Here is a 24,721-nt window from a genome sequence, read left to right on the forward strand (position 1 = left end):
AGAGGGGCGGGGACACTGCGCACTGGCTGGGCCGGGCAGAGGGGCGGGGACACTGCGCACTGGCTGGGCCGGGCAGAGGGGCGGGGACACTGCGCACTGGCTGGGCCGGGCAGAGGGGCGGGGACACTGCGCACTGGCTGGGCCGGGCAGAGGGGCCGGGACACTGCGCACTGGCTGGGCCGGGCAGAGGGGCCGGGACACTGCGCACTGGCTGGGCCGGGCAGAGGGGCCGGGACACTGCGCACTGGCTGGGCCGGGCAGAGGGGCGGGGACACTGCGCACTGGCTGGGCCGGGCAGAGGGGCGGGGACACTGCGCACTGGCTGGGCTGGGCAGAGGGGTCGGGACACTGCGCACTGGCTGGGCCGGGCAGAGGGGCGGGGACACTGCGCACTGGCTGGGCTGGGCAGAGGGGCGGGGACACTGCGCACTGGCTGGGCCGGGCAGAGGGGCGGGGACACTGCGCACTGGCTGGGCTGGGCAGAGGGGTCGGGACACTGCGCACTGGCTGGGCAGGGCAGAGGGGCGGGGACACTGCGCACTGGCTGGGCCGGGCAGAGGGGTCGGGACACTGCGCACTGGCTGGGCCGGGCAGAGGGGCAGGGACACTGCGCACTGGCTGGGCTGGACAGAAGGGACAGGCAGAGGGGCTGGGACACTGCGCACTGGCTGGGCCGGGCAGAGGGGTCAGGACACTGCGCACTGGCTGGGCCGGGCAGAGGGGTCAGGACACTGCGCACTGGCTGGGCCGGGCAGAGGGGTCGGGACACTGCGCACTGGCTGGGCCGGGCAGAGGGGCGGGGACACTGCGCACTGGCTGGGCCGGGCAGAGGGGCGGGGACACTGCGCACTGGCTGGGCCGGGCAGAGGGGCGGGGACACTGCGCACTGGCTGGGCCGGGCAGAGGGGCGGGGACACTGCGCACTGGCTGGGCCGGGCAGAGGGGCCGGGACACTGCGCACTGGCTGGGCCGGGCAGAGGGGCGGGGACACTGCGCACTGGCTGGGCCGGGCAGAGGGGTCGGGACACTGCGCACTGGCTGGGCCGGGCAGAGGGGCGGGGACACTGCGCACTGGCTGGGCCGGGCAGAGGGGCGGGGACACTGCGCACTGGCTGGGCCGGACAGAGGGGTCGGGACACTGCGCACTGGCTGGGCCGGGCAGAGGGGCGGGGACACTGCGCACTGGCTGGGCCGGGCAGAGGGGTCGGGACACTGCGCACTGGCTAGCTGGACAGAGGGGCCAGGCAGGCTGTGCCGGGACACCGCGCACTCATTGCACAAGGGAGGTTTATTTCGAAGAAACAGGTTTCCAATAAATTATGTAACAAAAAGGAAAACGGGCCCCACAGGACAGTCTGTGCAGGGCCCTCCCATGGGTGAACCCTGGGCCTTCCCCCCACTGTGTGTGTGTGTGTGGGGGGGGGGGACCTTCCTCCAGATCTCACCAGCCACTGAACCCCCAGGGCCTGTTGTGACCAGAGCTCCCTCCTCCCAAACTACTGAGCTGCCTGGGCCCCGCAGCTGGGCTGTGGCCAAAGCCAGCAGGGCTTCGTGTTCTGGGGATGGACCCCACTGCACGGCGAGCGGCAGGAGCGCCTCACACCGCAGCACTGGGCAGGGCCCATGGCACACGCCCTTCCCTGCCCAGGACTTGGCTCCCAGGATGCCCAGGCTGCAGGAAAGGGGAGACCTGCAAAAAGCTGGGGACTCTGCCCCACTCGTGCCCACCTGGGAAGGGGGAGCCCCCCGGCAGGAGCACTGAGGGAGCTGCTGCGTTTCTGACCTGCCAGTGCTGGTGCACCCCTGAGCCTGCAGCCCTGCCAAATGCCCCTGCTGCGCTCCCCAGCTCATTACTCCATCAGCAACCCGCCGGGGAAGCCGGGCCAGGTGCAAGGGGGCAGGGGAGCAGCGCGGGGGCGGGGCACATCACACAGCACAGGAGAACGCCCAATGAACCTTTCGGGTGCTGCTGGCACACGCTGGCCCAGGACGGGGACGCACACGTGGGGAGGGCCCGCGGTGCAGCTGGTGGGACACGGATGACAGTGCGCACACAGACACGGACACGGACACGCACAGGGCAGCAGAGTCCAGGCCCTCTGGGCCTGCCCCTCCCAGAACCAGCTCCCCCGGAGGCCAGGGGAGCTGGGAGCGAAGCAGCAGGGCCCCCGCCCCGAGGAGGCTCTGGCTGGGGTGGCAGTGTGATGAGCGTACAAGTCCCCTGCGGTGTCGGCGCAGCACGGGAAGGGGGGGCGGCCCCCTCCTCTCTGACGACAGACGCGACCCGCAGTGCAGCCGGGAGCCCCCAGGCGCTGGGCAGGCCTGGCCCCGCTGGACGGCACCTGGGCTGGGCTCACTCCTCGTCCCCCGCGAGCAGGAAGCCGAGCAGGAAGCTGCCGGCACGCTGCCGGTCATGCGGAGTCTGTTTCGCCATCAGGTTGGGTGGAGGCCGCAGGAGGAGGCTGGTGAACAGGCTGGCTGCAGAGGGGCAAACCTGCGTCAGACCCAGGGGCTGGCGTGGGGGGGGCGGGGGCGGGGAGGGGGGCTCTTACCGATCATGTTGGCACTGACGTTGTTGTCCTCCGAGTACTTGAGCAGCTCCCGCAGGAAGGCCATCAGGTAGCGGAACACGTTGCGGTGACACCGGGGCAGGTGAGAAATCACCTGCAAGGGGGAAAGGTGAGCTCCCCCCGCGCCGGCCCGGTCTGCTCCCGCCCCAGCTCCGGGACCCCCGCCACCAGCCGCGGGCGCACGTCAGAGGGGACGCCGGCTCCCCAGCCTCCACGCAGGCCTGTGCCGCCACAGAGCACTGCCCACCCGGGGGGGTCACTGGGGCCTGAGTCGTAGCAGCGGCCGGGGGGGGCAGCGGCACAGCCCGGGGGAGCCCCAGCAAGGGGAGGGGCACACACCTGTCGACACAGCCGGCTGTCCTGGGAACAGTCCAGGCATCGCTGATACAGCTCGTAACAAATGACCGGCTCCGGCAGAGCCTCCAGGAAGATGAGCAGAGCCTCAGCCACCGAGTGGTTGCTGCCCGCTGGGGCAGGGCTTGTCAAGGAGCCTTTTCCTCCAGCTGGCCCTGCGCAGCGCCCAGCCCCCACGCCCGGCCTCTGTCCGCCCCCCCGCCTCCGGCACGGCCCGGGGCCTGGCTTTGGCTCTCCCTGGCTGCGGGCAGCCTCCAGCTGCGCTGCTCTGCTCTCCACCCCCTCTGCTAAACAGCCAGAGCCCAGCAAAGGCCGGGCGCAGCCCGTCCCTCCCCCGAAACCCCCCCGAGACCCGCCGGGCACAGCCCATCCCTCCCCCGAGACCCGCCGGGCACAGCCCGTCCCTCCCCTGAGACCGCCCCCCCCGAGACCCGCCGGGCACAGCCCGTCCCTCCCCTGAGACCGCCCCCCCCCCGAGACCCGCCGGGCACAGCCCGTCCCTCCCCTGAGACCGCCCCCCCCGAGACCCGCCGGGCACAGCCCGTCCCTCCCCCGAGACCCCCCCCCCCCCCGAGACCCGCCGGGCACAGCCCGTCCCTCCCCCGAGACCGCCCCCCCCGAGACCCGCCGGGCACAGCCCGTCCCTCCCCCGAGACCGCCCCCCCCGAGACCCGCCGGGCACAGCCCGTCCCTCCCCCGAGACCCCCCCGAGACCCGCCGGGCACAGCCGGTCCCTCCCCCGAGACCCCCCACCCGAGACCCGCCGGGCACAGCCGGTCCCTCCCTCCCCCGAGACCCCCCCCGAGACCCGCCGGATGCAGCCCGTCCCTCCCCCGAGACCCCCCCCGAAACCCTCCTCCGAGACCCGCCGGGCGCATCCCGTCCCTCCCCACAAACGCCCGCTGGGTGCCCCAAGAGCACCACTGCCCCCCAGCTGTTCACAGCCGGTCTCTGAGACCCCAACACACATTCCCCATGCACACACCTGCCCCTCCCCACCGTACACACGCCTGCTCCCTGCAGCACCCCCCCGTCATGCTGCACACACGCAGGCCCCCCCCAACATCCCGCTGTGTGGCTCCCCTGCCCACTTCTGTTGTGCACATTCCAGCCACGCACACCCAGCTGTACCCGACCCCGCCGCCTTGCATCCCCCTCCCCGCGACACTGCCTGCTGTGCACCCCTGCACGGCCGTCACAAACCCAGCTCGCCCAGATCCCTGCTGCAGCTCGGGAGCCCTCCCCCTCCAGCCTGTGCCCCGGCCACCACGGGCCATCCCCTGCCTGCCTGAGCCCCTCCTCCATGGGCACCTCTGCTCTCCCCGGGGAAGGCGCCCCGGGCAGAGCACACCCCTGCTCCTGTCCTAGCCGGCCTGACCCGGGTGGTTGCCGAGTGGCTCCCTGGGGGGATGAGGGGGGCAGTGCCACGGAGAGCTGGGGCACCGGGAAGGATACGGATTGTCTCGGGGATGCTGGTGTCCAGGCAGTCAATGATCTGCTGCAGCTCCTCCTGCATGCCAGGCGTCTGGAACAGGTCCTCCTGCCAGGGACAGCGCGGTCAGGGCGCCCGCCCCAGGACAGTCTGGGCTGCGGCCGAGCCCCGGGAGCCCGCCGTGGCTCTGAGTCACGCTCTGGGGCCAGCGACTCGGAGCTGGGCTGTCCGCCCCGCTCGCGCTCACCTGGTGGCAGGCGTTCTTGAACAGGTGGTCCACCAGCAGCCAGATCTCCTTGGGCACCTGCAGGGGCCTCTCGCTGCCGTCCTCGCTGTCCGAGGGGCCCATCTGCAGAAGGGATTTCTCCTGGTGGGGAAGAGCAGAGCCAGGGTCAGGAGCCTGTCCCTCTGCCGCAGACACCAGCACCTGCCGGCACCCCCAGGCCAGCCAGCTCCCACCGCCCCCCCAGCTCCACTCTGGGACACCCCAACAGGCTCTGCACCCCCCCCCGCCGCTCATCAAGTCAGGTGACACTTCTGCTGGTCCCCATACGGCACTGCCCCCCCTCCCCTCCTCAGCCTCGCACTTCTGGCCAAGCTGGCTACAGGCACGGAGACCCACAGTGCCCAGGGGCCTGCTGGGAGACCAGCAGCCTCCTCCTCCCGCCAGCACAGAGCTGCTCCCGCTCACAGCAGCCGTCCTGAGGGAGGACACCGGCGAAGAGCAGCCAAGCCGCTCCCTGGCCCCGAGGGGCTCCGGAAAGGGTATCACTCCCCCACCTTGTCTCGCTCACACCTGGGACTGCTGCGCCGCGCCAGCAAGGCGCCTTCTGCCCCCGACGGTGCTGAGGAACGGTGCCAGCACCACGAGATGCAGCCTGGGGCCTGGGCAGAGGCGCCGCCATTCCCAGCAGCGGAGCTGCACTGCCAGCATGGCGATAGGACTCCCTGTGCCCCCGAGACCCTGCTCATTGTCCCATGCCGCCCCGGTACACCCCTGGCCTCACCAGGCTGGTCGCCCCCCTGCTATTCGGAGATGGCACCAGCCTCCCCCACCCCCGGAGCTGCAGGTCCCAGTGAACGTCTCCCCTGAGTCCAGCCCCTCCTGCGCCGCTCCATTCCAACAGCCCAGGGTCTCCAGCGCTGGGTAGGGAGACTCCGCCCGGCCTGTCACCTGGTGCCTACAGAACTGGCTGTGTGCCAACAGCCCTAGTGTGCTGTCACACGACGGGTGTGTCAGTGCTGTAGCTCACTCCTGGGCTTGGATCACGTGCTGTCACACGACGGGCGTGTTTGTGCTGTAGCTCACTCCTGGGCTTGGATAAGGCAGTCTCGCACGACAGGCGTATCTGTGCTGTAGCTCACTTGTTGGCTTGGATCACGCAGTCTCGCACGACGGCCATGATTGTGCTGTAGCTCACTTGTTGGCTTGGATCACGCAGTCTCGCACGACGGCCATGATTGTTCTGTAGCTCACTCTGGGCTTGGATCACGTGATCTCGCACGACGGGCGTGTTTGTTCTGTAGCTCACTCTGGGCTTGGATCACGTGATCTCGCACGACGGGCGTGTTTGTGCTGTAGCTCACTCTGGGTTTGGATCACGCGGTCTCGCACGATGGGCGTGTTTGTGCTGTAGCTCACTCTGGGCTTCGATCACGCGATCTCGCACGACGGGCGTGTTTGTGCTGTAGCTCACTCTGGGCTTCGATCACGCGATCTCGCACGACGGGCGTGTTTGTGCTGTAGCTCACTCTGGGCTTCGATCACGTGACCTCACACGACGGGCGTGTTTGTGCTGTAGCTCACTCTGGGCTTCGATCACGCGATCTCGCACGACGGGCGTGTTTGTGCTGTAGCTCACTCTGGGCTTCGATCACGTGACCTCACACGACGGGCGTGTTTGTGCTGTAGCTCACTCGGCTTGGATCACGCGATCTCGCACGACGGGCGTGTTTGTGCTGTAGCTCACTCTGGGCTTCGATCACGCGATCTCGCACGACGGGCGTGTTTGTGCTGTAGCTCACTCTGGGCTTCGATCACGTGACCTCACACGACGGGCGTGTTTGTGCTGTAGCTCACTCGGCTTGGATCACGCGATCTCGCACGACGGGCGTGTTTGTGCTGTAGCTCACTCTGGGCTTGGATCACGCGATCTCGCACGACGGGCGTGTTTGTGCTGTAGCTCACTCGGCTTGGATCACGTGATCTCGCACGACGGGCGTGTTTGTGCTGTAGCTCACTCGGCTTGGATCACGTGATCTCGCACGACGGGCGTGTTTGTGCTGTAGCTCACTCTGGGCTTGGATCACGGGATCTCGCACGACGGGCGTGTTTGTGCTGTAGCTCACTCGGCTTGGATCACGCGATCTCGCACGACGGGCGTGTTTGTGCTGTAGCTCACTCTGGGCTTCGATCACGCGATCTCGCACGACGGGCGTGTTTGTGCTGTAGCTCACTCTGGGCTTCGATCACGTGACCTCACACGACGGGCGTGTTTGTGCTGTAGCTCACTCGGCTTGGATCACGCGATCTCGCACGACGGGCGTGTTTGTGCTGTAGCTCACTCTGGGCTTGGATCACGCGATCTCGCACGACGGGCGTGTTTGTGCTGTAGCTCACTCGGCTTGGATCACGTGATCTCGCACGACGGGCGTGTTTGTGCTGTAGCTCACTCGGCTTGGATCACGTGATCTCGCACGACGGGCGTGTTTGTGCTGTAGCTCACTCTGGGCTTGGATCACGGGATCTCGCACGACGGGCGTGTTTGTGCTGTAGCTCACTCGGCTTGGATCACGTGATCTCGCACGACGGGCGTGTTTGTGCTGTAGCTCACTCTGGGCTTGGATCACGTGATCTCGCACGACGGGCGTGTTTGTGCTGTAGCTCACTCCTGGGCTTGGATAAGGCAGTCTCGCACGACAGGCGTATCTGTGCTGTAGCTCACTTGTTGGCTTGGATCACGCAGTCTCGCACGACGGCCATGATTGTGCTGTTGCTCACTCCTTGGCTTGGATCACGCAGTCTCGCACGACGGGCGTGTTTGTGCTGTAGCTCACTCTGGGCTTGGATCACGTGATCTCGCACGACGGGCGTGTTTGTTCTGTAGCTCACTCTGGGCTTGGATCACGTGACCTCGCACGACGGGCGTGTTTGTGCTGTAGCTCACTCGGCTTGGATCACGCGATCTCGCACGACGGGCGTGTTTGTGCTGTAGCTCACTCGGCTTGGATCACGTGATCTCGCACAACGGGCGTGTTTGTTCTTTAGCTCACTCTGGGCTTGGATCACGCGGTCTCGCACGACAGGCGTGTTTGTGCTGTAGCTCACTCTGGGCTTCGATCACACAATCTCGCACGACGGGCGTGTTTGTGCTGTAGCTCACTCTGGGCTTGGATCACGTGATCTCGCACGACGGGCGTGTTTGTGCTGTAGCTCACTCTGGGCTTCGATCACGCGATCTCGCACGACGGGCGTGTTTGTGCTGTAGCTCACTCTGGGCTTGGATCACGTGATCTCGCACGACGGGCGTGTTTGTGCTGTAGCTCACTCGGCTTGGATCACGTGATCTCGCACGACGGGCGTGTTTGTGCTGTAGCTCACTCAGCTTGGATCATGTGATCTCGCACGACGGGCGTGTTTGTGCTGTAGCTCACTCTGGGCTTGGATCACATGGTCTCACCCCTCCCCTCAAACATTCCGACTCATTTTCCAGGTTCGATGGGTGCTGGCTCCTGCCTGCCCGCCCAGCGCCCATGACTGCGGGTTTAGCACAGTCATTCCCTCGCACCCTTTGCACTCGGACACGTGTTCTCGGCCCAGCTCAAGCGCCCCCGTTTGGGGTCCTGTTCCTGCTGGATTCACAGAGGGCCTGCACCCTCCTTTGCCTCATTTCCCTGCTACTTGTGGCAAGCAGCTAAGTCTGCTTCGAACTCTCCAGCCCCTTCCCAGGCACAGGGCTACCCCGCAGTGTGGGCTCCCGGTTTAGATCATGCTGGAGGAGCGCTGCTAGCTGCATGCAGCGCTGGCCCCAGGCCCTGTCTGGCACGAACCCTGCCCCCTCCACACACACGGCAACCCCATCGGCATGCGGACTTGCTTGGCACCTGCCCTGTTCCAGCGCGCAGCTGTAGGGATCCCCCCAGCACAGAACGCGCAGTCGCAGCGGTGGGGCCGAGCGAGCCGGTGCGCTGGGGATCACGGGCAGGCGAAGGCTTTCTCCCCCCCCCCCCCCCCCCCCCAGAGCTGCATGCTCCACCCACAACCCTCCCTGCAAAGCGCTCGTAGCAGGCAGAGCAGCACGCCGGCCCCGGAGCGCTCCTGCCACCACCATCGACAGGGTGTGTGTGTTCTCCTGTTGCCACAGGCACTCCCGCTCCCCGGAGATGGTAGCCAGGGCAACGGGAGGATTCCCCTAGCAACTGGGAGCTGTCTACGCCAGGAGGCAGAGCAGGCTGATTGTGTTGCTCAGGAGGGCGATTTGTTACACGCGTGGGTGACACAATGCGACTGACCCAATGCGCTAGTGTAGCCCAGGGCTAAGGGATTACATGGCGGTGCTGGCTCCCGGGGCTAGTCCAGTTAAAATGGACAGAAGCGTTACGCGCGTGTTCTGTGCCTGCGGGAGGCCGATAGGACGCTGTGGGTATTAATCCTACTGAGAACAGCCGCGTCCCATGGTACAAACAACACAGACGTATGCTCAGCCTGTGACTCCTCCCCCTCCCCCAGGGGAGAAGCACTGTCCAGTGAAAGCCTCCTTCCCCGCAGGAGCGTTATGTACCACTGAACCCAACGGGCCCGGGGAAGCTCTTGTCCCATCACAGCCTGGGTGTGGGGGGAGGGACTAAAACCGCCTGGTGGGGAGAACTGAGTCGTCCTTTGCTGCTTGAACGCTGAGGGGCGAGATTTCTAAGGCTAAGCCGGGGCCCCCGGTGCCGAGCTGGGTCAGCCCTAAAGGACACACACAGTCTGCTCACTCCAGAAGCAGCTATGGTCGTTTGGAACCTGACTGTAATTCGCCTGCGCGCATACAAGGGGAAAGCAGGTCAGCAAACAGCTCGTGTGGTACGCGACCGGAGGCCACGGGGACTGCCTGTAGCCCCCTGCTACCCTGCTTCAGGAGCTCCCGCTTGTTACTGGCTTGGTGAAATCGACTGATGGAACACACCTCCAGCTGGGGCTTGCGCCGTTCCTGGACAGTCTGCCCTAGCCTGGACTCACTCCAGGCATGCAACCGGCTGCACTAGAAACAGGCAGAAAGACAGGCTCTCGGGCTGACTCGGAGCAGCCTGTTGGCAAAGCTGGCACACTGGGCATGGTGACAGCGTGCCCCCGCCTGACGCACTCGGAGCACACTCTGCTCTTGTGCTTCCCTCACTCCACAGGGAGCAGCCCTTGGAGACAGGCCACCCGCTGCTCCTTGTCCTGCAGGACCAGCCAAGAGCACAGCCTGGGGGTCGGCCCGGCCCAGGGAGCTCTCCCGCGGGACAGCTGCAGGAGAGGGACGGACAGTGGCCCCTTCCCTAGGCAGCAGTGGGAGCCGAGTCCCCAACTCTCCAGGAAATCAGCACACGCAGGGTGACGTCGCCTAACAAACCCTTCCTCGATGCTGACACCCCCGTGCTGATGTAAACTGCCCGGCGGGGTGAGGCCTTCGGCAGGCTGCAGACAGACTCACCCTGGGCACTGGGCCCTGGCAGGGGAATTTCGTGCCCAACAGAAAACATCGGAAGGAAACTACAACCACACTCGCGAGCGGTGCCATCTGCACCTCCCCATGGCGAACGCAGTGCTCCTGAGCGCACCGGCTTGTTCCAGGCTCCTAGCGGCGCCTGTCGTTGTGGCTGGAGCTGGAGCTGCCCCTGCCCTAGTCTGCCCCTGCCCTCTCCCGGATGCAGGCTGCCTCGCCAGCAGCCAATGGGAAAAGGTCTGGTTTCTACGGTGAGTCCTAACAACAGCCCCGCAGCACTGGCTTCTTGCATTACCTTCTCTAGGAAGCTGTCCTCTCCCTGGGAGCACAGCGGGGGAGCGAGAGAGAGAGAGAGAGAGGCATCGTTAACAGACAGAACCTGATTGAAGATTAAGCAGAAAAGCAGCAGCCCGAGACCCCACCAGCACTGACTGGCAGCTACTCCTCCCGTGGTTTGCTGACACCGCTGCCGGTAAAGCTGCGGCAGGCGATTTCGATCCCAATTGGCAGGAATGCTGCTCACATGATGTAACGGCCTCTCAGGAATCTACTGAGCTGCCCCAGCGCACTCAGCGGGCCCCCAAAGCCCGGGGTGGGACCGGCACCCCCCCACCCCCCAGGCTTCGCAGCCGGCACTGAGCCCTGTCTAATCTCTGGGCCGTTTCCGGGGGCTTGCCTGGCACGCGGCGAGAGGTGGCAGGGGAGCTCCAGGTGCCAGCAATACCTCTGTGCAGTTCGGGGCAGGAAAACATGCTGCAAAGGCCCAGAGGGAGTCGGCCTCAACCGGCTACATGCTGGCGCCGCCTCTCTGCTGGCAGGCCTCTCCTGCACCTCCCAGGCTGCGTGTGGAGGGGCCCCCGGCCACCGCGGAAAGGCAGTGGCTGGGGTAGGGGCCCAATGGGACGTTAAGAGGCAACCGGAGGAGGGGGACAGGGGACTGCCCCCTCAAGGAGAATTGGAACGAGCGCAGTGGGCAGCTCAGAGCTACCGCTCCCTGGAAAGATGCCACTCCAGCACGCACGGGGCACTGGCTGCAGAGCACCCCCCTTCAGCATGGGCTCTCTCCTCGGACTCTGCTCTCTGCCCACGAGGGTCTGGGGTCCGGACCCCCAAATCCTAGAGCAAGCGGGCTCCCCGGCGCGGCACCAGGTGAGCGGGAGCAGAGACAGGCAGCGTAAGCTCAGGCTCCGGTGACACCTGACAGCCGCATCCTGGCTCACTTCCCTGCCTGCCGCACCAGGACGCTGGCCTCCTGCTCGCCTGCCCCCTCCGCTGGTCAGCAGTTGCCAGCGGACCTGGGGATGCAAACCCTGCTCCTGGCCGGCAGCCGCTGGCTCCTAACCCACCAACACCGAGCACCCCCGGCCCTAGCGTGAGCAAAGCTCCTGATGCCGGAGGCTGTGTGCTTTCACTATCGAACCCCGACTCCGCAGAGGTAGCGGGCCTCTTGTTTTACCGACGTGCTCGCTCGTGCCGCTCCGGCTCTGCAGCGCCAAGAGGGACTGACCGGCCTCCCTCCTCACACAGCACGCACGCCTGCAAAACGAGCATGTTTGCCATGCAGCCACCCTGCGTGCAGAGGGTGCTGTCGCTGGAGCCCATGCTAGCTCTGTGCTCACGCCCTTGGCCAGAGGGCAAGCCCCAGCAGTCCAAGCCAGAATAAATAAGGGGAAGTGATTCCGCCTTAGGAAGAGCCCAAGAGTTGTGTCAGGTAAATCACTGGCAGCCTTTAGAAAGCGTCTGAGTTCCCTGATGCGCCCACATCAGGGCCAGGCTCTGGCGTTCTCGGACAGCCTGGGTGGCTTGCAGGCAACCTCTGGGAACGGCAGACTCCTCGCACTCCCTGCCGTCCGGGGTTCCATAAGGAAGTCACATAGCTCGGCACCCAGGCAAGACACCACAGGTCCGGGAGAGCCTCTCGTCCCTTCTGATACTAGCAGGGAAGGCCCAGGAGAGGCTGGGGTTGAAAGCAGAGCCCTCAGTGGCGAGCCAGGACCATTGCCCCAGGGAGGGGAGGAAGACCAGGGCGAGCCAGGACCATTGCCCCAGGGAGGGGAGGAAGACGAGGGCGAGCCAGGACCATTGCCCCAGGGAGGGGAGGAAGACGAGGGCGGGCCAGGACCATTGCCCCAGGGAGGGGAGGAAGACGAGGGCGGGCCAGGACCATTGCCCCAGGGAGGGGAGGAAGACGAGGGCGGGCCAGGACCATTGCCCCAGGGAGGGGAGGAAGACGAGGGCGGGCCAGGACCATTGCCCCAGGGAGGGGAGGAAGACGAGGGCGGGCCAGGACCATTGCCCCAGGGAGGGGAGGAAGACGAGGGCGGGCCAGGACCATTGCCCCAGGGAGGGGAGGAAGACGAGGGCGGGCCAGGACCATTGCCCCAGGGAGGGGAGGAAGACGAGGGCAAGCCAGGACCATTGCACCAGGGAGGGGAGGTTAGCCCTTGGGAAGGGCGCAGTATCTGCTCAATAAGCCCTCGTGCAAACCCCAGGCGCCTGCCCTCCCGGACCGCTGCTCCTTACCAGATCAACCAGTTTGGTGACAGGAACTTCGCGGATTGGCCGTCTCATTCGGCACAGAGCCTCCAGGGAGGTGCCGAAGCAGCTGGGCAGGTAGCTCCCGCTGACAGTGAGGAAGTAATCCTTGCCCCGGTCCAGGTGGAGGACGAGGATCTCCTCGATTCGGTCCTCCCCCGAGTTCAGGAGGGTGACCGAGTCCTTACTGACGTACACGTCCAGGGAGATGTCCACGGTCTCGTCTGCAACAGGCAAGGGGCACACTTGGGCTCTCCGAACGGCGACCTCGCGGGCACACGCACAGGAGAGAGCCGAGCAACGAGGGAGACAGATGCTCCCAAGGGTGGGGATGGAGGCAAAAGGGGAGAGGCAAAGTGCCCTGAGCCAAGGCGCTCCAGAGCCGCGCGTGAGACTCACTTGGCTCCAGGTACCCCTCGTAGGGCTCGGCCCGGAGCCAGGGCTTACAGTACTGGCTGTCGTTGAGCTTCGGGATGAAGGAGAAGTGACAGGTGACCTGCCCGTTGTTGGTGATCTGGAACTTCTCCTTCCGGAGCTGCCGGAACTTCACCCTCTCAAACACAAACTGCAAAGCAAAGAGAAAACGGCCCCCGGGGAGCCACAGTGAGTACCAGCATCGCCGCCGCGCCAGGCCCCACCTCAGCACTTGCTGGCAACAGGGGAGCGCCTGGCGATTCCCTGCTTTGTTTGCTCCCCCAGGCAGCCAGGACACTGGGCTGGGCGGAGCTTTGGTCTGACCCCGCCTGGCCGTTCTCATGAGGTCAGGGGAATGCCCAATTTCTAACCCCACGCCCGGCTGGGGGGAGGGGACGGAAGTTAGTTTTTGGCTTATTTTCCACGCTGGAGTTAATGACTCGTCACACCGGGTCCATGCTCCAGCTGCCGCAGGCCGGGCGCTGTGCCATCTGTGACGTAGTGGGGGTACCTGGCTGGTTTCTATGCTGCTGGCTCTGGGGTAACCCCCACTGGCTGCCGTGGGTACCACGACCCAGCAAAACAGGATGAGTCACTATGCAAACCAGTATGGCCAGACACCCCCCATGGAGAGGAACAAAGGAAGGTGAATGCTACCCTGGCTGGGGGGCAGGGCTGGAGGAGAGTGGGTTAGTTCCTGTCTGGAAAGCAGGGGAGAAGGAGCTGGGGAGGGGGGCTGGGACTCCCCTATCTCAAGGGGGGCACTGAGGCCTCTTAGCCCCAGTTCCTGTAACCAGATTACATCTGTGCTGTGCTGTATCCTGGAGGAGCAATAAACCACCCTCAATTCCACTGGCTGGTGGAGTCTGTTTGTGCCATTTCAGGGTGCAGGAGACAGGGGACCCCCAACGCGCCGTCACACCATCATAGCAGCCTCGCGCAGACACAGGCTGCACTGAGCGAAGGAGTTCTTCCAGCTGCGTAGGTACCGCCCCGGGAGGCGACAGAAGAACCCTGGCGTTACAGCAACCCAACGCCGGTGTTCACGCCGGGACATTTTTCACAGCCCTGAGCCAGGCAGCCAAGGCAGCCCACGTGCTGGGTGCAGACCGGGTCTCAGCCTCTAGAAACGCTGCTCGCCAGCACGCAGACGAGGAATCCGTTTGGGGTCTCACCTCTCTCCGGCTGAGCTCCAGTGAGGGAAGGAAGTCGTTCTCCATTCTGTCCATCATACGAACTATATCCTCAAACACCTTCCGGTACCTCTGCTCATCCACAACCTTCACCTGCGGAAGAGCAGGTCACCCCGGATGTAGGCCAGAGCGGAAGAGACTCTTGGGAATGTCACGTGCGCAGCTCTGAAGGCTGCGGATTGGCCCAGCTGCCCCCCAAGTCTCGGGTAAGTCCATGCACGCGGTGCTACCTGCAGCCATGGCACTGGTGTTTCCTGGCCAGCGGGCACCAGGAAGGATCTGCTACTTGTGGGAAAGGCGCTGCCAACCTGCACGGGCACGCCAGTCGGGCTTCAGGCCTCCCAAGAGCTCAACAAGCCACCCAGACAGCCTAGCTCTGAGAGCGGGGCAGAGTAATAGGGGGGCATGTGGCCCACCCAGCGGCCGGGCTCTCAAGTCGCTCCCCACCCACGCACATATTCAGCCCCCCCCCGGCCAGAGGCTCCCAGCCCTTCTGTTTCTCCCAGCAGAGCGGAAGCGGCATCAGAGAAGGGGGCAGTTATTGACAGGTAGCGCGTGGGCCTGGGGAGGAGCCAGCTGCAAACAGCTCAGCACGCCCACCCCAGCGGCAGGGGCCCCGGGGTCACACCTCGGAGCCCAGAAAACACTGGTAAAGCAACCAGGTGGCTGGGCGTTCCTGCTGAGCAGGGCACAAGCCAGCGTGCCACTGTGCCAGCGGGGCACAGGCCGTTCCGGCGTCGCACACCACAGCGGGGCTGCAGAGAACAGCAGCTCTGCTGAGCGCCCGGCTGCAGACACAGAGAAGCGAAGCTGCCGGGCGACTAGCGCTCGTTGCTGCTCGTCCCCCTTCCCGTTTACATCAAGACGCGCAGGCCCCGTCTCCCTTGGTCAGCGGGTGGACCCTGCACCAGGCCGCAAGGGACACTCACCCCGATAAGGAAGAGCGAGCTGACTGGCTTGTGGTCGCTGGTTCTCAGGTCCATGTGGCTGCGGTACCGGAGCTGATTAACGTCCCCCCCTCGCCAGAGGATCCGATCGCACCAGGCTGGCACGCGACACTTCCCACTGCAGATACACAATGAGCAGGGAATCCCCGAGCGCTCCTGTCCCGCTCGCCTGCACGCCCACTTCCCAGGGCAGCATCTCGAGCCGGGGGCTCCCGGCACTTCCTGACCTCGCATCCCATTGCTTCTGTGCTCTCCCTGCCCCTGCATGGGGCTACCCTGGGCTGGCACCCTTCCAGTGCCTAGCAGCTCCCTCCCGGCGGCCAGCTCGCCCACAGACACGGATGTAGTGCTCCAGACCTCGTCCCCACCCTGCGAGCACTGGGGCTGCTGACCTCCCTGCTGCTGCGGCAGTGCTAGGAAACGGACGGGGCTAGCAGGGGCCAGCTCTACGCAAGGCCCCAGCATACATGGCCCCACGTGGCAGTCGCCTCTTTTGTTGCCACACGCTGGTGCAAGCTAGTTTAGTGCTCTGCCCACGGGCCCCACTGCCAAAAGCCCGTTCAGCTGCTCCTGCTCCCCACGGGCCTCGAGTCTGGGTGGCTTGGATCACCCCTCCCAGGAGAGTGCATGGGCAGGAGCAGGAGGGCGGCCTTCCCCCGGAGGGCCTGCAGGGCCAGAGACCAGCAACCATGGCCTAAGGAGACGCTCAACAGGCAGATATAAGGACCCAGGTCTGTAAGGGAGGGGGCCTGAGCAGCAGCAGCAGACTGCAATGGGGCTGGTAGCCCCGTGGGGCTACGGGAGAGCTGCAATCCTTGAGCTGCTGCAGGAAGGGGACACTGCAGTGCCTGCCTGGGTGGGGCCTATCGTTTTTGTTCCTTTGCCTTAGTGCGGCAGAGGAATCAAAGAGCTTGCACTGAAGGCTAAAGCAAAACTGACTGTGTCCCCGGGCCGATCAGACTACGGCAAAGCTGTCTTGTTCTAAGATTACCTGCACCTACTCCCAACCCCTCGGCACCTTCTGTGTTGTATCTCTCGCCTCAGAGGTATTCCCCACGCCTCTCAGGGAGCATGGCCTGCATGGAGCAGTCATTAGCCTCATCAGCAAAGAGCTCTGTCCCAGATACCACGTCTAGTCTATTTGCGAGGGCTCCCCCAGGCTACTCAACGTCACACTGACGGCACTAGGCGTGTTCCCAGGAGAGGCATCACAGCCTAATAATTCAGCCAGGGAAGGAAAGTTTGTGGCAAGATGCTGTTGGTGTCACAGGTTACCAGCAACAGACTTACCTGGAATCCCAGCGGTCTGTTTTAGAGTCAAATTTGTATGTGGGGATGAATTTTATTTCTCCCTCTGTGAAATCAGCAAAAACTTTCTTCTGAGTCCGCTGAATATTCAGCTAGAGGCAAAAAGGAACAGCTTATCAGCACCAAAGCCCAGCCCCGCCCCACAACTCAGATCCAGGCTGCTGAGCAGCACACTGGGCCCCAGTTACAGGCAGCCCTCCTGCAACACGCTGTCCAGGGCCCTCCAAGCCGTGACTGACCACTGTCAGTGTTCCCCCTCTGTCTTCACACTCTGCGTTACCCAGCCAGGGCAATCGTTAATACGTCCTTCAGTGGAATGATCCACCAGCCTGAGACACAAGCCCTGGTAGACGGAACAAGAGAGAGGCTAGCTGGATGTCAAGGAAAGCAGGGGGCTGCGGCGAGGAGCTACACACAAGGTGTCTGAGTTCTGATGCACATCCCTACAGCACGTCTTTCAGCCAGAGACCCTTGCTCGGATGTTCAATGGGGACTAGCCAGCAAGGAACAACACCGCCCGAGAGCAGAGTCCAGTCACCGTCACAGGGCAGGTGCCAGCTCTCCTAAGCGCGGGGACACAGTCAAACGGGGCGACCACGTGGCGGAGTTCGCTCACCTGGTCATATGTCAACAGCTTCTGCAGCTCATTCTTAGTGATTAGTGTTTTCACCTCACTGGCATCAGGGAGGCACAGCCTGTAGTTCAGGTCTCCCAGCCAGATGACAACACTGCACCCAAAGGCAAACATGGAAAAGAAAAGACAGCAGTTTGTCTCAGAGCTCCCTTGGGGGAGAGACACAGCGGGTGCCAGGCTGGGAAGGGGGCATCTCGGTACAGCTAGGGGAGGGTTCTCAACTAGAGGTACCTGTACCCCGGAGGACACAGAGATCTAGCAGGGGGCACATTTGCCTAGTTTTACAACAGGCTCCACGAAATGCATTAGCAAAGTCAATGCAAACTAACGTTTCACAGAGACGATGACTTGTTTATACTGCTCTATGTACTAAATGAGGGTCTCTCAACCTGGCAGTGTGAGTCATTGTATAATTAGATGGTAAAAGGGAGAAAGTCAGCAATTGTTCAGTGACAGGGCGCTGGGACAATCTTGTATCTTATGTCTGATTTTGTAAGCAAGGAGTTTTTAAGTGAGGAGAAACATGGGGTGCTAAGATAAATCAGACTCCCGAGAGGGGTACAGTAGGCAGGGTTGAGAGTCACTGAGCTAGAGCACAACAGGACGACAGAATCAATTAATCAAACACAGGAAGCTTCAAAATATGACAGCAGCTGCCACTCCTGCAAGTGTCTACTAGAGTACCCTCCCAGAAACCAAGCAGTGACTAACACCACACAGATGCTAAGGACAGAAGGACACACTCTGATCATCTAGTCTGACGCCCCCACAAAAACTCCTGTAGGAACTCGAGCACATCTTTTAGAAAACCGGCCAACCCTGATTTCAAAATGCCAGCGATGGAGACTGACCATGATCCTCGGGAACAGCTGGGGAAGTTTTCCTCGGTCTGAAAACAATGTGGAAAAAACCCATCCGTGTGAAACAAGGGAGAGGTACAGCGAGTCACGGCCCAGTGGTATTTATCCCTCCAACACACCGCGCACACAGCCCACAAGGAAAAGCTTGCACTTGGATAAGGCTCAGCCCCCTGCCAACCCAGCACGTAGGCCTTTTGCATGGCCCTTGGATCCCATCCAAGTCTACCAGGTTGTTTATTTTTCCACTCCTAGGAAATTACGAGGATCTGGGCAGCCCCAGAGCACCTCTGCTGAGCACGCAGGTGACTGAGCTGAGATGGCAGGACAAGAGTGCAGGTCTCCTCAGATTTCTGTGACTCCTTAATGCAGCCATCCTCTCTCACTGGTCCCCCTGCTAGCCACACTGGCGACCCCCTCACAGGCCTCTGGACAGCCCTCTCGCATGATGGGAGCTCGGACACTCCTACTCGCCTCTCAGCCTCTTACAACAAAGCTAACATGCACCGACTGAAATCTGAGCCCACTGCTAGTCCCACAACCTTGCAGCCTTTGTGCTCTGCTCACGTAAACCCTCCCAAGGAGCAAGAGTTCAAAAACGAACAGAGCAGAAAACCTGGAACAAAACCCAGAGGTTGGTGGCTGTTCTAGAAAGGCCCCAGGTTTTCCGCGCCCTGGAACAATCAGCCTGTGATGGAAGAGCGCAGGCTGCTGAGACGAGCACACTACACTTCTCACAGGGTACTAGCAACCGGCTGGCCACTGCACGAACGCTGCCCACAAGCCGATTCCTGTCTGCTGCACCACCAGGAATGTCAGTGTAGACCGTGTCGATGAAACAGGAAGGCTGGGCTCTACTAGGGCTCCAGCTGGCAGCAACTGCTAGCTAAGAAGCCCCAGGCCGTGAGGAAAGGTGGAATGGGTGACTCACTCGTGTTTCATGATGTTCAGCTGAGGCAGGCCCTGGTCAGGGGGCAGGAAGCTTAACCGGGCACAGATGTCCTTGTAATCCTGGTTCCGCCGCTCAAACTCCTCTACATGAGCTGCCAGGTGGGAATTGACGATGCAGAAGGTGGTGTTGTGGAACTCAAACCTTACGGCCACACCACCCTTGTTACCCTGGGGACAGAGTTACCCGTGAGACTGTCGCACGGGCACAGAGAGAGGAGGCGGAGTCACAGATGGGACAGGAGAGAGCTGGGGAAAGACACAATGAGAACAAGAGACGGACCGGCAGGAAAAGAGGCAGCAGGGATGAGATGAGGGCAAGACACTGCTCTAGGGATGTTACGTTTTGATTAATCAGCTACTCGAGAGGCAGTGGAATTTCCGTTGACTGCAGGATTAGTCGATAAGGGGGGCGCTCGCTATCCCACTGTGCCCCTCCCTTTGGGACGTACAGGAGCTGTCTGCAGCTCTTGTATATTTCAAAGGGTGAGAGGCAGCGGGAACCGTGCCGGGAGCCAAGCAGTCCCCGCTGGCAGGGTTCCCCTCTGTGCCTCTTCCTTTGCATTTGCTTATCGGGGAGTCGACTCGTCGCTTACATCCCTACCACAGGATATTTCACTCCCGCCAGAGTCGGCTGCTCCGGGGCCATGTAGACACTGATCTAGGGCACTCACCATTTTGCCCATGATTCCTGTCCCCACAGTCTCTACCATGACCTCGCTGATATAACTCAGTTGATCCTTCCTGGCAAACACAACCAGCATCATCCCGACCAGACGGACCACCTGCACCTGCAAACAAGCAAACAAAAGTTCAGAGAGTTTCCAGGTCAGCTGTACTGTACTCCCCGGGGGGTAGGAATGGTGCCCCTGGCCTCTGTGTGTCAGAGGCTGGAGAGGGATGGCAGGAGACAAATCGCTTGATCATTGTCTTCGGTCCACCCCCTCCGGGGCACCTGGCATTGGTCACTGTCGGCAGACAGGCTACTGGGCTAGATGGACCTTTGGTCTGACCCAGTCCGGCCGTTCTTATGACTTCTCCCCTCCTGCGCTGCCCTGTCTCCATGGCCCCTTCCTGTCTCCCAACAAAGCACTAGCTGGGGGACTCCCTGCACTGCAGGAGACTTGAGAAGAGCCAGTGGCCCTCCAACGGCACCAGCAGGGGATGCTGCCGAGCTCATGACTGTTCATGCTCTGGCGCATCCCTCTGAAGCAACGTCCCGTCCCGGTGGGAAAGACTGGAGGCTTCTCAAGTGCCCTGCAGGAGTCAGACTGGAGCCACAGCTGCAATACAAAACTTAGGCACCACCAGCCAAACCTTGCAGAAGGAATGGACGGAACTAGTCCTGGGCCCCACAAAAGCCAAGAGCTCGGGTCCCAGGGTGGCAGGAGTTTGTTTCTGCTCCTCTGGTGTGGCGCTCACAGTTTAAATGCCCAACTCTTTGCACGAGTGGTTTCAATGTAGAGGAGATAGCCAGCAAGCGAAGCTGGCACAATACCTCCCTGCCCTGCTTGGTACTGCCCGCCTCCCAGAGGGCATTAGCACCTTCCGCAGGACGGGAGGTTGTTCTCCACCATGCGGCTCATCCTACAGTCACTAACGGGGCACTTGTGTGCACCATCACTTGCTGCATGGATCCTGGCTCTGCCACTATCTCTTCTGGGTGACTCTGGGCAAGTCACTTCACCTCTCAGTCCAGGAGTTTCCCTATCTTCTAACTGGGGGTGTTACTTCCCCCAGCTCAGCAGGTTGAGAGATGTAACTGACCAGGGTACGTGGAGCGCTCTGAAATGCTCACCAGAGAAGTGTGAAGTGTTATGACTGTTAATGAGAAGAAAACCTCCCCATCAAGAGGGGGTGAAGAAATGCCCTATCAGCAGGTGTTACAATCCCTCCCTGGAGGAGGAGCTAGAGACATCCCAATATTTTGCAGGACTCTGAACTCCGCATCTTTAACCATGAACTTTATCTGTGATTTCAGCCACTTCCACCTTGCCTGCAGCCAATCTTCCCTCCAATTTTACCATCCATGTGTGGAATAGATTTTGTTCTGGGCACTGAGGCATGAGTGGACATGCACCACCAGTGGAAACATGATCTGCACCTGAATCTCGCCTGGGTGGCACAGTGCACAGCTTACAGGGAACACTGCCTGCCGCTACCCCTGTGTGATCAGCCTTCCACATGCGATGGAGATTCAAGACCAGGCCTGCTTGGAGCGCCTGTGTCTCGTATCACCGGGCTCTGCCTAAACCAGCAGTGCGCAGCTGTCACAGCAGAACACGGGGGGCGACAGAGCCACTCACCAGACCTGCTGTGCTGCAGTGACTCAGTTCTGATGTGTCGGGAAGGAGCCAGCTAGCAGCATTTCAAGTAACGTAGCTCCCCCCCGGCGCAGGCTCCCAGCTCACTTCCCCTGTGCTCCTTCACGGACAAGGCGCACCCAGGCTCTCTCGCAGCGGAGCTACCGACGTGGAAACTGACCGCCTGCCTCGTCCCGCTCAGAACACCTGTCCTGTCAGCTCTCTGGTGCCTTTTTGCTGTTGTTGCTCCTCATGAGGCACCCACCAAATGGCCAGCGAGCTATTAGTGGAGGGTTTTCTGCCCTACAAGCATCTCCAGGTTTACTCCAGTACACAGCGACTCCCCCTGACCCGGAGACTAGTCCTGCTTCGGTCTCAGGTACACAGCCCTGGCCATATGGGTTGGGAGACACAGGGCGCCTCTGAGCTGGGAAAGAGCGAGCGTCACTCCTGCCCCCTCCCCGGCCCCACGGCTTGGATGCCAGCAGAGATGGCCGAGTGGGACTCACCTTCTTGTACTTGGCTTTGGGGTGCAAGGATTTCTCCACGGCAGTCAGCCACTCCTGCTCCTTCCCAGAATCAAAGTAGAAAAACGCCTCGGTGCTGAGGTCCAACTCCTGGAACCTAAAAACAGGTCAATTTAGGACACCTCCCCGCTCCCCCAGCCAGTCTCTCCTGTGCCCCCGTCAGAAGTCAGCACAGCAGGGGCCCCCGTCTGACTCTCTGGTCACTCAGCCTGCAGGAAGGACACCTAGGCTAGCTTGGACAAAAGCACCATGGCCCTGTGCAGGGGCTTACAAGCCCCTTCCAGAGACCATGCCCCTGGGGCATTAGTCTTGCCTGCTTTGCTAGTGCCGGGGATGAGCTGCTGTCTCGCTGGAGGAAAGCTGCTTTTTGTCAGCTCAAGAAATCTGCTTGACTTTCGGCTGCTTCTTTGTATCGGCCTGACTCCTCCAGCCCTGCAAAGGAGAGTCCCTTCCTGCGGAGTCCCCGGGAACGAGCCAGGCACCAGTCTATAGTTTGGAGTCCACTAGGCCAAGGGAAGGGGGGAGGCACAAGATGAGTATGTGTAAGTTAGCAGGAGCTCACTCCTCACCCAACACAGTAGAAGTCTGGGGGGTCTGGGTCACAGACTAGCCAGGGTTCCAATCCGCTGTCTGGAGACTGGCCGTTCACGTTCCACGTGCCCACAAAAAACCTGCAATACACACGAGAGCAGCCAGGCAGGGCTCTCAAATGTCAGTGCACACACCCCTTCAAACAAGAATTACAGCCTGAGGACTGGGGACCAAGGCCTGAGCCCCACTGCCCCAGGGGTGAGAGCCAAAGCCCCAGGCCTCACCGCTCGGGGCCGAGTAAGCCCTGTAATCTCAGCCCCGCTCCCGGGCTGAGATCACCCACCAGGAGGTGCCAACGGGATGGGGGTGGGACTGTACTGTGGCCATCTGTCCAGCTACAAACTGGACTGACCCCTCCCCGCTACACACACACGTGTTTCAAACAGGCCACCCAGCAGCAGGCGCTGGCTGTGGGACTTGCACGAGGATCAAGCCAGCAGCCCAGAGAAGCTGAGGAAAGCTCTGCTTCTCCCTCCCTTCCCCCCAAGGCACCGGGCGTGGCGCTGACCTGAAGCTCTGGATGTTGACGTATTCGGTCTCTCTCTTGGCAAGCAAGTGCTTGATGAGCCCCTCTCTTTGCCCAGACTGCGGGCTGGGCACAAACAGCTTGCGCATGGTGTTGGTTACTTTTGGCTGGTCTCTGGCCACACTTTCCCTCTCCCGATGGACCCTGCACAGGAGGCAACCACAGACTTCATGTGGGCTTACTGCCGAGGCTACCGGAGGGTCCAGGGAACAGCTCCGGGAGGCTACTTACTGCCTGGTTTGCGGCAGGGGAGGAGGCGGGGGCTCCCGGCGAGATCCCATTTGCTGGTTTTGTAAATTTCTTTTCTTCTCCAAACTTATGGCATTGAAGTTATCCTCAAAGCCTAGAACCCCTGTAATGACAGACGGCTGGAGGGTGAAACTGATGCCCAGGTGAATGCTCTGCAGAGACCAATTAACAAGGCCCCAGAGGGGGCACCTTAACTCCGGCAGGGGGAAGGGAGGCCAGGGGTCACTGTGTTACAGCAGCCCTGACAGCGCCTCAGGGGTGAGAGACAGCGATGCTTGCGGACAGAGGTGGGGGGGAGCCAAGAGCCATGGGAGGGCCCCGCTGGGGGCAGAGGGAGGGGAGGAACAGGCAGAGGAAGCGAGAGAAACATTAATGAATCAAGAGGGACTTTGGCAGAAGGAGATACAAGTAGGTCAATAAGAGTGCGTCTACAGTGCACCGTTACTTCGAGAGAACTAGCATTATTCCGAAATAACAACGCAAGCGTCTGCACAGCAATTCTCTTATTTCGAAATAATGGGAGGCTTATCCAACGTTTGTCAACCTCGTTCCACCAGGCATAACTCCTCTTCTGAAACAGCTGCAGTGCGGATGCTCCACTGCTGCTATTTCGAAATAGCTCCTCCCCAGGGCATTCAAAGTCATTTCTCCCCAGTGCCTCCTGGGGCTCTAAATCGAGGTAGCGTGGCCACAGCAGGGGAGCCTGCCTCGGACTTATTTTGAGGCTTCCCTGTAGTGCGGACGCTCTATTTCGAAATAAGCTATTTTGGAATGTATCTCCGGATAGCTCATTCCACAACAAGTGTACAGTGTAGACATACCCTAAGACATTACTCCATGGCAACACCACACTAGGAGCAGCATATGTGCTTTTGGGGGGATGGGGGAAAGCATTAGCCAGGCTCCTACTTATCAGGGCCAATAAAAATCCAAGTTCCTAAGAGATCATAGTTTCATATGCAACCCACCCAGCCATTGCAAACAAGAGCCTGACTGTGCCCTGAACACAGGGCAGCAATGGCAGAGGCAGGACTCACTCAGTACCTGAGGCAGACGGCTGAGGAGGAGCTGGAAGGGTTTTCTCCACCTGATACCAGCTGGCTGGCTCCCTGTGCTCAGGGAGAGGTGCTTTCGACTGGGCTGCGGAGGAAACAACGCTGTGAGAAACGGCTCTTGAGCTCCAAGACCACACGTGGCTGTAAGCATGGTTACCTTCTTGTGCGCTCAGCACTTGGGAGAGGAAGGTCAAGCAGCGCTCCTCATCAGGGATCTCAAAGAGGCGCTCTGGTGTGCTGTCGCCCTGTATTCTGATCTTGCAGCCAGCTTCAGACATACAAAACACACACACCGAGACACAGACAGTTTCGGCTTCTCGACCTTTAAAGCACTCCCGTGAACAAGCCACGAGCTGCCACCTGCTCCTCTGGGCTCACCATGGAACAGCTCATCTTCCCAAAGGGATGCTGCTACCCTGACATCTAGTCTATTTTAAAAAGAGAGTCTGAGGCAGTGTCGAGTCCTCGTTGCACCCCGGCACCCCCACCCATCTGTGGGCGGGATGGGATTCTAGGGCCCTTTTCCTGATTGTCAGACTGCTTTGCTGCCCTGCTGCTGTGTGAAAGGCGAACACAAGGGAAGCGGTG

General features: G+C 61.8%; 1 protein-coding gene across 2 annotated transcripts in view; it reads right to left on the reverse strand.

Annotated features, from left to right (window-relative positions):
- Positions 1-1,269: 1,269 nt before the first annotated feature.
- The window catches only part of OCRL (OCRL inositol polyphosphate-5-phosphatase), a 28,990-nt gene continuing 5,538 nt past the window's right edge, over positions 1,270-24,721 (reverse strand). Inside the window, exons 5-24 of one of the 2 annotated variants that reach the window (XM_089781684.1) lie at positions 24,291-24,401; positions 24,123-24,218; positions 23,061-23,181; positions 22,812-22,973; positions 22,282-22,383; positions 21,695-21,809; positions 19,557-19,673; positions 18,866-19,053; positions 17,060-17,171; positions 16,426-16,535; positions 15,118-15,253; positions 14,171-14,281; positions 12,981-13,146; positions 12,570-12,805; positions 10,342-10,365; positions 4,604-4,723; positions 4,380-4,464; positions 2,910-3,037; positions 2,553-2,664; positions 1,270-2,478 (exon numbers count right to left, since the gene is read on the reverse strand). In XM_089781684.1, the coding sequence (XP_089637810.1) occupies positions 2,354-2,478; positions 2,553-2,664; positions 2,910-3,037; positions 4,380-4,464; positions 4,604-4,723; positions 10,342-10,365; positions 12,570-12,805; positions 12,981-13,146; positions 14,171-14,281; positions 15,118-15,253; positions 16,426-16,535; positions 17,060-17,171; positions 18,866-19,053; positions 19,557-19,673; positions 21,695-21,809; positions 22,282-22,383; positions 22,812-22,973; positions 23,061-23,181; positions 24,123-24,218; positions 24,291-24,401 (2,477 nt within the window). In that variant the 3' untranslated portion in view covers positions 1,270-2,353. The remainder of the gene's footprint in view (positions 2,479-2,552; positions 2,665-2,909; positions 3,038-4,379; positions 4,465-4,603; positions 4,724-10,341; positions 10,366-12,569; positions 12,806-12,980; positions 13,147-14,170; positions 14,282-15,117; positions 15,254-16,425; positions 16,536-17,059; positions 17,172-18,865; positions 19,054-19,556; positions 19,674-21,694; positions 21,810-22,281; positions 22,384-22,811; positions 22,974-23,060; positions 23,182-24,122; positions 24,219-24,290; positions 24,402-24,721) is intronic. The other variant, XM_089781685.1, reaches the window with a different exon arrangement.

The sequence above is a fragment of the Pelodiscus sinensis genome, chromosome 13 (genome assembly GCF_052426305.1).
Source record: "Pelodiscus sinensis isolate ZL-2025 chromosome 13, ASM5242630v1, whole genome shotgun sequence".
Lineage (NCBI taxonomy): Eukaryota > Metazoa > Chordata > Testudines > Trionychidae > Pelodiscus > Pelodiscus sinensis.